The 13,017-nt window shown below is 46.5% G+C and overlaps 2 protein-coding genes across 2 annotated transcripts in view; one reads left to right on the top strand and one right to left on the bottom strand.

The window, feature by feature from the left end:
* Nucleotides 1-4,893, bottom strand: part of THNSL1 (threonine synthase like 1) — a 52,007-nt gene extending 47,114 nt beyond the window's left edge. The window contains exon 1 of the mRNA XM_086941659.1: nt 4,764-4,893. Within this exon, the coding sequence (XP_086797785.1) occupies nt 4,764-4,800 (37 nt within the window). The 5' untranslated portion in view covers nt 4,801-4,893. The remainder of the gene's footprint in view (nt 1-4,763) is intronic.
* A 618-nt stretch (nt 4,894-5,511) lies between these two features.
* The window catches only part of ENKUR (enkurin, TRPC channel interacting protein), a 68,658-nt gene continuing 61,152 nt past the window's right edge, over nt 5,512-13,017 (top strand). The window contains exon 1 of the mRNA XM_086941660.1: nt 5,512-5,755. Coding sequence (XP_086797786.1) covers nt 5,679-5,755 — 77 coding nt within the window. The 5' untranslated portion in view covers nt 5,512-5,678. The remainder of the gene's footprint in view (nt 5,756-13,017) is intronic.

The following is a 13,017-nucleotide window of genomic DNA, read 5'->3' on the forward strand; positions in this document are numbered from 1 at the left end:
ACAGCCCCCAAATAAACAAGCAGTGGCAAATACAATAGGAAGAAGCAAGGAGAGCAAATCATGCAGAAATGTCCATCCAGCCAAATGCTGCAGCAGGAGGAGCACAGCAAGCAGCGCCACCAGCACCGGTAGTAGGACCCCCGGCACAACCCCCGGCTCTTTCAGCTCACTCACAAATTCAAGCCTTGCTGCCATTTAGTGAGTTAATTGATCCAGGTACAGCAGCGCCAAGATGGACAGTCTGGTTGGGACAGCTCAATAAATATTTCACCGCCACCAGAGAAAAAGACAATGAGGTCAAAAGATCATTGCTCCTGCACTTTGGAGGAACAGAGTTATACAAATTATTCAAACACCGGCCAAACACAGGAGCAGACACCGATTATGATGCTGCCGTCCGAGCACTAAATGCACATTTCGATCCTCAATTAAACCCACACTACGAACGCTTCAAATTTAGACAGTCAAAACAAAAAGGAGAAACGATGGATGTGTTTCATGCACGCCTGAGAGATCTCATAAACACCTGCCCAGATGATGACCAGACGAAAGAAGTAACTGCGCAATTAATTCAAGGGTGTCGTAACAAACACTTAGGGACCCTAATACTGCGTCAACCCCGTATCACACTCGAAGAAATACTAATCCTTGCCCGGTCGCACGAGCTATCAGATGCCCGCGCCACGGCGATGGAAGCCGCTTTCAATCCACAGACAGACACCGGAGCTGTTGTAAAGATCGAGAAAGTAGATGCAGCCCGTAATGTCAGTTGAGGGGGACGAGGAAGATGGCCGACCAGAACACAACGCCGAGCACCATGCGGATAATTTGGACGTGACGAACATAATCAAGATGGCTGCCCAGCACGAGGCTCCAAATGTGGGGTGCAGAACCATTTCGCGAGCGTATAGAGAGGTGGTTTTCGCGGGCGAAACTTCTCAGGAAGAAGGACAACCGCCGGCGCCGTCAGGCAACTTTCCCTAGATGACACCCCACCATCGCGATCTCCCAGAACACAACAACACTGTTAACCACGGCGTGATGACTCCTCCACCGAGGATGATGACGAATACTACTACGTGCCATTCATCAGTGAGTTAAAGAGAAGGTGACGACCACAGCCCAAGTGTCAGATACAGATCGATGGATCACCAGTGACCGGAGTCATTGATACGGGAGCCACTGTAAATGTGATGGGCATACAGCACTATGAGTCTTTAAAACCAAGACCACGACTAGTACCCTCCAAAGCTCGAATCCTGATGTATGGCAGCCAAGAGCCGCTTCTGCTGCGAGGAAAAATGCTAGAGCAGGTCAAGGCGGAAGACCAGGAAGTGATGACAACATTTCACGTAATTGACAAAGAAGCTGACCTGCTTGTTGGGAGTAACACAGCAGAGGACCTCCGACTCATTGCCTTTGCCAACGCCATCCTGCGGATGTTCCCATCGCTGTTCAAAGGTCTTGGGACAATTAAAAGACAGCCAGTAAAGCTCCATATCGACAACGCCATACAGCCTGTTGCGTTGAGGCACCGGAGAATTCCATTCCACCTCCGAGCGGCTGTAGAACATGAACTGGCCCAGCTAGAAGACCAAGGAGTCATAAAGAAGGTGACTGGCCCGACCCCATGGGTATAACCCATGGTGATAGCAGATTAACCCCGGCAGCCAGGAAGAATAAGGATCTGTATAGACATGAGGATGCCTAACAAGGCCATAAAAAGAGAAAGGCACCTCACACCCACGGTAGATGACTTCTGACAGACCTCAATGGAGCCCAGTGGTCTTCAAAACTGGACCTCAACGCGGGGTACCATTAACTAAGATTGGCAGAAGAAAGCTGATACATAACAACGTTTTCAACGCATCTGGGCCTAAGGAGATATAAGAGACTAAATTTTGGAATATCATCCGCTGCAGAAATATTTCAAAATACCATCAAGGAGATTCTGTCAGGGCTACAAGGGGTGCTAAATGTCAGTGATGACATCCTAATACATGCCAAGACAAGCGAAGAACATCATCAGAGGCTGAGAGCTACGCTTCAGAGGCTAGCCGAGCATGGAGTGACATTACACAAAGAAAAGTGCCAATTTTTCAAGAAATCCATAGAGTTCTTTGGTTACATGTTTGATTCCGAAGGAGTCAAAGTAGACCCAAGAAAGTCTCAAGCCATCAGACATGCTCCGGCACCCACAACGGCATCGGAGGTGAGAAGTTTCCTTGGCATGGCACAGTACTCTACCAGATTCATCCCAAACCTAGCCACGATTGCTGAACCTCTTAGAAACTTAACAAAGAAGGAAAGCCCGTGGAGATGGACCAACATCGAGGAAGAAGCATTCAACTAAGTTAAGGCCGCGCTATTAGACGGAACCACCATGGCATATTTTGATACGGCTAAACCTACAGAGATATTGGTGGACGCAAGCCCAGTTGGCCTCGGAGCTCTACTCACACAAGAAACAGAACCCGGAGTATGGGCTCCTTTGTCATTTACAAGCAAAGCTCTCACTGCGACAGAGTCCAGATATTCCCAAATAGAGAGAGAAGCCCTAGCTGTGAAATGGGCCTGTAATCACTTTCACCTATACATCTCCGGGCACCCCTTTCGGATGGTAACTGACCACCAGCCATTGATACCACTATTCAGGGGCACCGCCCCTCACCCTCCGCCTCGAATCGAACAATGGGCAATCCAAGTACAACAATACCAAATGGACCTTGTGTACCGGCCAGGGGCGAAAAACCCTGCGGATTTCCTGTTGCGACATCCATCAACTGACGAGGTTCCCAAAACAGACCATGAGGCGCAGACGGAAGAATTTGTGAACATGATGTCTCAATGGGCCTGCCCCCGAGCGCTCACAGCTGATGTCATCATGGCTCAATACACCAATGATGCAGTTATTCAACGAGTAAAGGAAGCGATACAGACAGGATCCTGGGAAAACTTCCTGTGAAACGTCAGTGGATGGAATGAGGCGGACCGCCTACGATTAACCCAGTTCTGGAAGATTCATAATGAGCTCAGCAGTGCGGTCAATGGGCTCATACTGAGAGGGTCCTGAGTGGGAATCCCTATTGCCCTGCAAGAGCAAGCAACAATTTTGGTGCATGAGGGACACCAAGGAACTCGAAAAATGAAGCCCCGAATGCGGGAAAAAGTATGGTTCCCCAACCTCGAAGACTGCGTCGACACCGTAGTGCGGAACTGCAGAGCATGCCTGATAACTAGCACGCTTGACGCCCCAGCTCCAGTAATAACAGAAGACCCCGCTCCATCTCCGTGGTCGTGGGTCAGCTTAGACTTTGGTAGCTTCCCGGATGGAAGAGTCACGGTGGTGCTAATCGACAGCTACACCAAGTATCCGATTATGGATCTGGCGTCATCAACCAGCTTCGCACACATCCAACCGATTCTCAACAAATCCTTTGCCATGTTCGGCATTCCACTTGTGCTCAAGACAGACAACGGCCCTCCTTTACAAGGGAGTGAGTTCAGAGAATTCTTGCAGAGCATAGGCGTAAAGCACCATCGGATCATGCCGCAGTGGCCTCAGGCCAATGGATAGGTGGAGAGGTTTATGAGGACCATTAACAAGATTCTACAAATAGCCGCGGTGGACGGAAAGGATCCGGAGGAAGCGCTCCAACACTTTTTCAGAGAGTATAGGAGCACCCCACATAGTACCACACAAAGGCCTCCTTGGTCTCTAATGCTGGCCGGACTAAGAAGAGATCTACTCCCATGGCGGAAAACTGGGTGCCTGCCCCGTACATGCCAGCAGCCACCCAAGAGCGAAGACGGAAAACCAATGACAGAGCAAGTCAGAAAAGGCGAGCTTGAGTGAGGGAACTGACTCCCGGAGACTCATTGCTTATTCGAACCCGAAGACCAGGAGGCAAGTTCCGTACGCCATATGAGCCTGAACCATGGGTGATTAAGGAGACTAATGGCACAGCGATAACAGTACACCGAAATGGTGAAGAAGTAACCAGAAATGTCTTGTGGTTCAAACGCATACCATCTGTCCAAGAACATAGGGAACCCCCTGTTGAACCCATGGTTAGAGTGGAGGCAGAAGATAGATCCGAAGATGTTGCCCCTCCATCTCCTACAAGCACCTCAGTGGCAACACCTCCGTCACCACAAATAGGCGATCAAGGACGCACTCCTTCGAGAGGAAAGTGGCGCTACAGCCTAAGGCCAAACCCAAGGCAGAGCCCCGGAAGCACTACCACACTTTGTAACACCTTCTGGCCAGAAGGCTATAAATAAACGGACGGAGGTCGCACAGGACTTCCGGTCCAACAGAGCATACCTCGAGTCTGTGTCCCTAATTGTATTCCGCCGTATCTGCGCCTATCAACCCCTAACCCTGAACCGAGAGTGCCTGTCACCCCCACAAGAGAAACCTGCACCCTTACAGTCATATATGTCAAATGTCAAATAGAAAAAAAGTTTCAGATAAATAACTACTAGAAACAATAGTGAAGAAGAAGACGCCAAGCCTATTGGTCGAAATCACTTTATGCCATCCGTATTTCTCATTCGTCCATTGATCCCCACCTTAGCAAAATTTTGAGTAATTTTGGGTACTGGGTAACGCTACTAATTTATAGGTGAAAGGCGTTAACGATTACCCTTTCAGCAAAATTCGGATTGCAGCCCCCAGCAGAGATTACTAGCCCTGTTCACTTGGATCCTCTACAAATGTTGAAAATGGGAGCATTCACTTCCCATTTGCACAAACTTACAGCAAGAGGCGACCTCGAGCATTCCCGCACTTGCCATAGCGTTAGACGTGGTTGCAGATCTCTCCTGCACATGAACCTGAACTGCCTCGAGGTTTCACCAGCTGGCAGACTGACGAAAATATTATGCGATAACAACGTGTCAAAACACGTACTGAAGTCGCCAGTACGGCTAGACGCGTTAAGCACTAGACCGCACATCGAATAAGCCGCAGGCTCTTGAAGAGGAACAGCAATCGACGAAATGATAGAATGACGGGGGGTGGTTGTTACATAGAATATGGCCTTAAATTCCCATATAACGTTCACTGATCTGAAAAGTAGAGCAACCTATCCCATCATGTAACTAGAGCGGCCATGTTTGAGTTGCAATGTCTATTATTCAGACCACACCGCGCGTAACTCGGGCAGGGGCATTTTTAAGTTTGTCTTAACTAAACAATATTGTGTATATATAGACGAGGAAGTTGTTTCATAACGTTTTATAATCTGGTGAAGTAACAAAGCAGATATAGAAATAGCAAATCCGCCTTGTACGCTTTACACAATTTCATCCACGCTTAGGGAAATCATATTTGAAAACAAACATAATTTGAATTATTGGCTCAAGGTATTTGGGGGCTGTTTATGATTATCATCTTACTTTATGTGCTGTGCAATGGAAGCTGCTCAGGAAGTGACGTTCCAGTGGAACTTCCGCATATGGAACGCTTCACCAAGGCAACAAAAGCGTTGCCCGGAAACGGTATCCATAGAGAAGGTAACAAATGGGACTAGCGTGGTGCTCATTCCTTTCCCGTGTACTCTGGACTGATGAGCCTAGGGACCAGCGAGGGCACCTAAGAGGAAAGCAGGAAAAGAGAAGCACAGTAGAGGGGAATCATTTCCACTAGCATTGACACTCATCGACTCGCTAAAATGACTGATTTTTGCCCCTCAGAGAATATCTATAACCTCATACCGCGAGAAGAGGGGGCAGTACCAAAGGTGGTTAGGTACGTATTAAGAAGTGAGGTGTATGTATCATTAAAGTCAGTCTTCTTTTCTATGCATAGTTGTAATGTTGGATTCTTAGCTGATATGTTCCTTAAACGCGTCAGAAAGTATTACTAACCAAAATGAACAGCAGCCAAACATTAGTCTAATTCTCTCGTACCAACAGTTTCCTCTCAGAAATGTTGAAGGAAGTATAAGATACAATTCTCTTAGAATTGCACATTGAAGCATGACATTTTGCAAAGGGCCATGTTTAAAATGCACATATCGACAAATGGCACCCTAAACAAAAACTCGGTTTCATTTTCAATTGTTGGTCTGATCGCGATAACCATTCCTATTGCTCCTGGCTTTCGGAAATACATCTTCCTTTTTCATTTTTACTAGAACAGCCATGGCGCACCTCCACCATTGACTCCGCTTTCGCCCATAACTCGTCCTGAATATTAGGATTAGCTGTGTTTATGACGATTTGGTCCCAGGTGCATGGCTTCAGGGGGTGAGTTTGGGGTGTGAAATCCTCCAAATAAATGCTTTCTTGGCTTTGTAGTTTGGTCTGGAGGCCCTGCGTCGTGTCTGCTATGTCAGTGTTGGGTTTTCGTGTTGTCATGAGTTCACTAAGAGGTTTTAGCTTGTTAATTCTTTGGATAAGGAACTTGAATATTTATAGTGTCCGGTTTACCAAAAAAGTAGCAAATCTTCACTCATACAAGTACTCCTTAAATGTATACAAATTTACTACTTTTTGGAATTCACAATCATTTCAGTAGTAGGTTTGAAAGCTGCTCCATTCTAAGATTTCTAAGTATACTATTAACACTCAAACACCCAAAAGGGAATAGGACCAATGCTTTCATATTGTCAAACAACAGGCAATCAGTCAGGGTGGCATTCCAAACCATCATTTTTCAGCCACAGTGTCACACTAGAGAGAGCGCCTGGTTTAGGGTTTGGCAGACTGAGGAAAGACAGCCCGGGTGGCGGAGGACTATACATCTGCCACCCTGCCTTTACATCACCCATCAAATTTAGACATTTCTGCATTCCCCACAAATATCTCTATACATTGACAGGAAACACTGTAATGGGAATGATTCCTGTCAATGTAGCAAAAGTTTGGCTGACTGCTCCTTCAAACATGGTAGCCAGATTTCAAACCTTTCCAAAGATTTATATTTTTGAAAAAGCAAAAACCAAAGCGGGAGCTTGTTTTTGAAAAATAAAAAAACAAATGCCTCCCAACAAAATGGGAAATTTCTCCCAGTGTATGGTGGTCAGTTTTTCTTTTTTTACCGTCTCCCGTCACCAGGATAGACAGTACAAAAAAGCCATCTGACCATCCTTTCTAAATAGAGGAGATGGTCAGATGGCTTACCTCTGACAACCCTACTTCATTTGACCATCAGAAGAACCTTTGCACCGATGGAGTACATTTTACTCCACCAATGAAAACTTGCATTCCTCCGACTCAAAATTGAGTTTTGCAGGCAGGGTACTTTTTTGCAGTTGCAATGGAGTTCCTGTCAGCCAAACTCTAAATCAGCCCAGAGCCCTACTAATGCAAACCAGTACTGACCCTGCTCCTCACGAACAGTTCATCCCGAACCTCGGTCATCTGACCCATTCACCTTGTGGCTTACTGTTTTTTTAGTTGATAAATTTGAGATTCACACCCTCTGAATCTCACTGATTTACGCCTCCGGTCCCTGACCTATCAGACATGCAAGGTACCAAATAAGCATGTCACCGCCCACTTCTCCACTTCTTAGGGGCAGCCACATAATCTTCAGCACTCTTCTTTACCCTGTTTTCTATGGAAACATTATGATGATTAGGTGCTACTAATACATATGGGGAGGAACACGCCTCCAAGTTTGTAAAAACATTCCCTGCCCTGGTTGTCTTTTCTCCTTTTCAATACACTTAAACCCTTGTAGTTCACTAGGACCTAGGCAGTGCAAAAAAATGTTTTCTTCTTTTCCGGATTTAACTCCACATCCTCAAATGTAGATATATAATGTTTTTAATGCTCCCTTCATTCTTCCCACTTCTGTAGTAAGGTTCTTCATATGAATAAATCCAAGTAGACAAGAATAAATATGTTTAAGTTTAGAATTTAATCCAAGAGTAAATAACCCACGACCAGTAACTTGAGAGTACAGGCTCAGAATGAGAATAACATCACATCATACAATTCTAAGAACATCAGATAGAACATAACTGAGACATTCCTTAAAGCAACCTAGTAATTACTTAAACAGTACAATACATGCATACTACAACTTCATTATCAGTTCTCTGTCAGTGGTAAGAATGCCTGTGGTGTAGTAAGATTCCACATGCCCACTGCTAAAATGGCAAAATCGCTTGCCACAGCTAGTTAGAAGAAATCTGAACAAATGATTATCAGCACCGGACTAGTCACTGCCACTCCTTGTAAGGCACAGCAGATGTGTAGCAACCACTGCACTCTCCATCAATAGTCTTCACAGCAAGCCAGAATTAGAAACTGAGAGGACAGTCTATGATGGCCTCATAGGGCAACTAAAAAGGAAAGCAAAGCACAATATAACACCCCTTCACTCCGAAATCCTCTAAACCAGGGGTACTCATAGTACGGCCCGCGGGCCAGTGGCGGCCCGGCAAGCCTTTCCTGGCGGCCTGCGGACCCCCGAGACATCATAACTGTGTTTCCCGAGTTTTTTTTTTAAAGTGTCTGCAGCAGCGCGAGAGACTCTGCTGCTCTGTGGGAGCTGACGGCCTGCGATCCTAGTAATGGCCAGAGTAAAGCTGCAGGAGCCTAAGGAGAGGTGAAATAAAAAGGCATCATTAACATGCAAATGGTCTTTTAATGACCTGTGAAGTGCTCGGGTGCGGCTGTGTGTGTGTGCCCCGGCTGGCGCACAGGCAGGGTGAGGTGAAAGAGGGAGTGGGAGGGAAGGGGAGGGAGACGGAGAGGGAGAGAGAGAGTGAGAGGGAGAGAGAGAGTGAGAGGGAGTGAGTGAGTGAGAGGGAAGGAGGGAAGGAGTGAGAGAGAGGGAGTGAGAGGGAGTGAGAGTGAGAGGGAGTGAGTGAGGGAGGGAGAGGGAGTGAGGGAGAGGAAGTGAGTGACTGAGAGGGAGTGAGTGACTGAGAGGGAGTGAGTGACAGAGGGAGTGAGAAAGAATGAGTAAATGAGTGGGAGTGAGTGAGTGGGAGTGAGTGAGTGGGAGTGAGTGAGTGGGAGTGAGTGAGAGGGAGAGTGTGAGAGGGAGAGAGAGAGGGGTTGAGAGGGAGGGAGTGAGTGAGGGAGAGGGGGTGAGTGGGAGGGAGTAAGTGAGAGGGAGTGAGAGGGAGTGAGTGGGAGGGAGTGAGTGAGATGGAGGGAGTGAATGAGAGAGTGAGTGAGAGGGAGGGAGTGAGTGAGAGGGATGGATGTGAGTGAGAGGGATGGAGTAAGTGAGAGGGATGGAGTAAGTGAGAGGGATGGAGTAAGTGAGAGGGATGGAGTCAGTGAGTGAGAGGGAGTGAGTGAGAGGGAGGGAGTGGGAGGGATGGTGGGAGTGAGTGAGTGAGTGAGTGGGAGTGAGTGAGTGAGTGAGAGGGAGGGAGTGAGTGAGAGTGAGTGAGAGTGAGAGGGAGAGAGATAATGGGAGGGAGTGAGAGGGAGGGAGTGAGCGAGTGAGAGAGAGGGAGAGAGTGAGAGTGAATGAGTGGGGGAGGGAGGGAGAGGGAGTGAGTGAGTGAGACGGAAAGGGAGTGAATGAGAGGGAGTGAGTGAGTGAGAGGGAGTGAGAGGGAGGGAGGGAGTGAGTGAGAGGGAGGGAGTGGGAGAGAGGGAGGGAGGGATGGAGAGAGAGAGAGGGAGTGAGGGAGATAGTGAATGAGAGGGAGTGAGTGAGTGAGAGGGAGTAAGAGGGAGGGAGGGAGTGAGAGGGAGGGAAAGGGAAGGAGAGGGAGGGAAAGGGGGTGAGACAGAGAGTGAGTGAGAGGGAGGGAAAGGGAGGGGGACGGAGAGGGAGTGAGAGGGAGGGAGTGAGCGAGTGAGAGAGAGGGAGAGAGTGAGAGTGAATGAGTGGGAGAGGGAGGGAGAGGGAGTGAGTGAGACGGAGAGGGAGTGAGACGGACAGGGAGGGAGAGGGAGTGAGATGGAGACAGAGAGGGAGGGAGTGAGAGGGAGGGAAAGGGAAGGAGACAGAGAGGGAGGGAGTGAGAGGGAGGGAAAGGGAAGGAGACGGAGAGGGAGGGAAAGGGAGGGAAAGGGGGTGAGACAGAGAGTGAGTGAGAGGGAGGGAAAGGGAGGGGGACGGAGAGGGAGTGAGAGAGAGGGAGTGAGAGAGAGGGAGTGAGACAGTCGGAGTGAGACAGAGGAAGACAGGAGAGAGGGAGGGTGAGAGGGAGAGAGAGCTAGAGAGAGGGAGGGAGACCGAGAGAGATGTGTGTATGCCGGGACGGCTCAGTGGACGAAGGCGTCCGCTGCAGGGACCTATGATCAACCTCATGGTCAGTTTTATGTTGTTGCTCTAGCCCCTCCCCCTCCCCCACTGACCCTGCCCCCCCAACGATGTGGCCCTCGGACACAAACCAAACTGTAAATTTGGCCCCCGAGAGAAAGTTTGTGAGTACCCATGCTCTAAACTATCCCTTATAACCCTCTTCCCTGTACTAATGGTAACCAATTTTGTAACCATTCCTTTTTAGCATTCAGGTTTTTTTTTTTGCACCAAGGGGTTTCACCCTATAAACCTTCTAAATAGATACATACATACATTGGCATGAAAACAATGAATCCAAATAGCGTTATTATTATTAGGGAGACAGATGTGAACAAAGGAAATTACATTTAGACCATCAAGTATTCATATACATGATGTGGGCTCTTCCTAACCTTATAGCTAAAACTGAAAACTGACTCACTGAGGCAGTTAATTTTCTTTGAAACATAACAAAAACTACCAAAACACACATGTAATGCAAATATGGAGCACTCTATAAGAATATTCTAAAATTCTGTAATATAGTTGAATGACATTATACATTTATAATCTCTCCTGTTCCGTTATGCTCTCTAGAATTTAAATTAGAAGCTTGAAGGATGGCATACTACTTAGATTTCTTCCTGCACAGAGTTCTTGATTATGATGTCCCTGTGATGATGCTAGTGGAATAGGATGTGTGAGAAAGTTCTAAGAGACGTCGGTCAGCAAGCTGGTGCTTGCTGCAAGATACCTGCATAGATTATTACACTTAATAAGACCATCTCATTTAAATTAGTACACAATTGAATAACATAATGTGGATTACCAGATGGATATCCGCTATGTCTTGCAATATGAAAAGTATGTAATACACAGAGGGGCATTCAAAGATCCTACAATAGAAAGGCCCTACAGAGAGCAATACACATTAAAGAATCACTAGTCAGACTCCCCAAGAGTGAAAAAATGATTACGTGTAAGCCAGATTCTTGCAAATGTCTTTGTGATGTGACCACACTTCACTCGACACACATTTTAATAGCTGCACTAAATAAACATATTTGAGAACGTATGTATAAATTGACTATACATACAACAATATAATAGGCAAGTCGAGGTTTCTGTTGCAGACAGGTTCTTTCTTTTGCCCCAAGCATTACTTTGGCAACTCTTCCTTTGCTTCGTTTGTGACAAGTAGACCGATGAGAAGGAGATCACGCCTTACCACTCTAGCCATGACCGAGGCCATAACCCCACTGGCTTCACTTGGGGTTAGGCGCTGTCCAGTCTTTCACTTCTGGAGGTGAACCCAAAATCAGTCAGTGGAAGGCTTTCTATTGACTACCACTGTTGGTCACATGGCACTAAGAATACCCGGAGACTTGCAGAAGCCCACAGTTAACTACAAGTGAGGCAACTGCCGATGTCTAAAATCATGCTCCTCATTTAGCATCTCCAACAGCTATGGCAGACACATGTTCTGTTAATGCTCTTAGGAAATGTGCTGCATTCAAGAAGAGGAGGAGCATTTACTTCTATTAATGTTATTGTCATCAGAAAAGTGAATGGATTCTACCTAACATTAGATCTCTTTGACCTGCAATCGTTTCAATCACTTGAGAAGTTTGAAATGCTAACATTGGCTGACTTTGGTCTGTGTTAACAAGTAGTTGTGTACAATGGACTAGCAAAACACGATCATATACATCAAGACCATTAGAACCATTTTCAGTTCACTAAAGGAGATCAGCTTTATTAACAGTAGAAGCTCCCCATTTGTCTTGACACAGTCTTGTGAGCATTCTGCAAACTACAATCAACCAGTGACCGTTTTGAACATCTGATGATACATGTTCTCATTACCTAGCATCGTCCACACTTGTCTTGGTCCATTGGATGATTTGATTTATTTATAATCTTCTTATTGAGTTTTAAAAAAGGTATAAAGATAATATATGATTTCGGCATAATAATATACAAAAAAGGAAAAACAAAGGAAGGACATGATTATTAATGGAACTGAGCCTAGGAAAAACAAGCATCTGCAATGCAATAGGTCCCGCATTTTTGTGAGTTTGAGCCATTGACATTGTAAATGACAATGTCTTTTATTTATGATTCGGTTTTTAAAACATACATTAAAGGCATTGTCATTTACACGGCCAATAGCTTAAACGTTCGCATATACGAGACCTATTTCATTCCAAATGCTTGAAGGTATCGATGAGCTGCCCCTTCTGTCTCCCATGGCCCCTCTAGAGCTCCCCGTTTGCTACGAGTTAAATAAACAAGCCGGTTCCAACAAATGCTCACAAGAAACCCTTCTGCCCTCCTGCAGTAAGAGTAAGAGTCTGCTTACGAACTAAAGAAGACGTACCATGTAACAACCAAAGTAAAAGGGGCAGTCCTCATGTGAGGTTACAAATCAAGACAAGGCGGTACTAAGGAGGGAGTAACAAGTCTAATATCAAATCAGAAATCGGCATTTAAGAAGGACTATGACACAAGCCCATGACAAATGTGGGCATAGAGTGGGCGGGGCTTCAAGTACATGCTCTAATACAGCATGGCTCACAGAGCAGCACATGCACTGCCCAGGCTCGACCTAAAAATTATAAAAGGAAAAACATGGCAATGATGGATACAAAAAACTTTAGCTAGGGTAAACCCCAACTCAGCAATACACACCAGGCCAAGGCACAGCCCCAAGTTGCAGTCAGGGAACCAGGAAGTGGCCCGTCATGCCACGAGCTGGGCCCCTGCTCAAGGGAGGAAGCTGAGCTCAAGACGGAGCCTGAGGCCTC

Source organism: Lissotriton vulgaris, chromosome 10 (assembly GCF_964263255.1).
Source record: "Lissotriton vulgaris chromosome 10, aLisVul1.2, whole genome shotgun sequence".
In the NCBI taxonomy this organism is placed as follows: Eukaryota; Metazoa; Chordata; class Amphibia; order Caudata; family Salamandridae; genus Lissotriton; species Lissotriton vulgaris.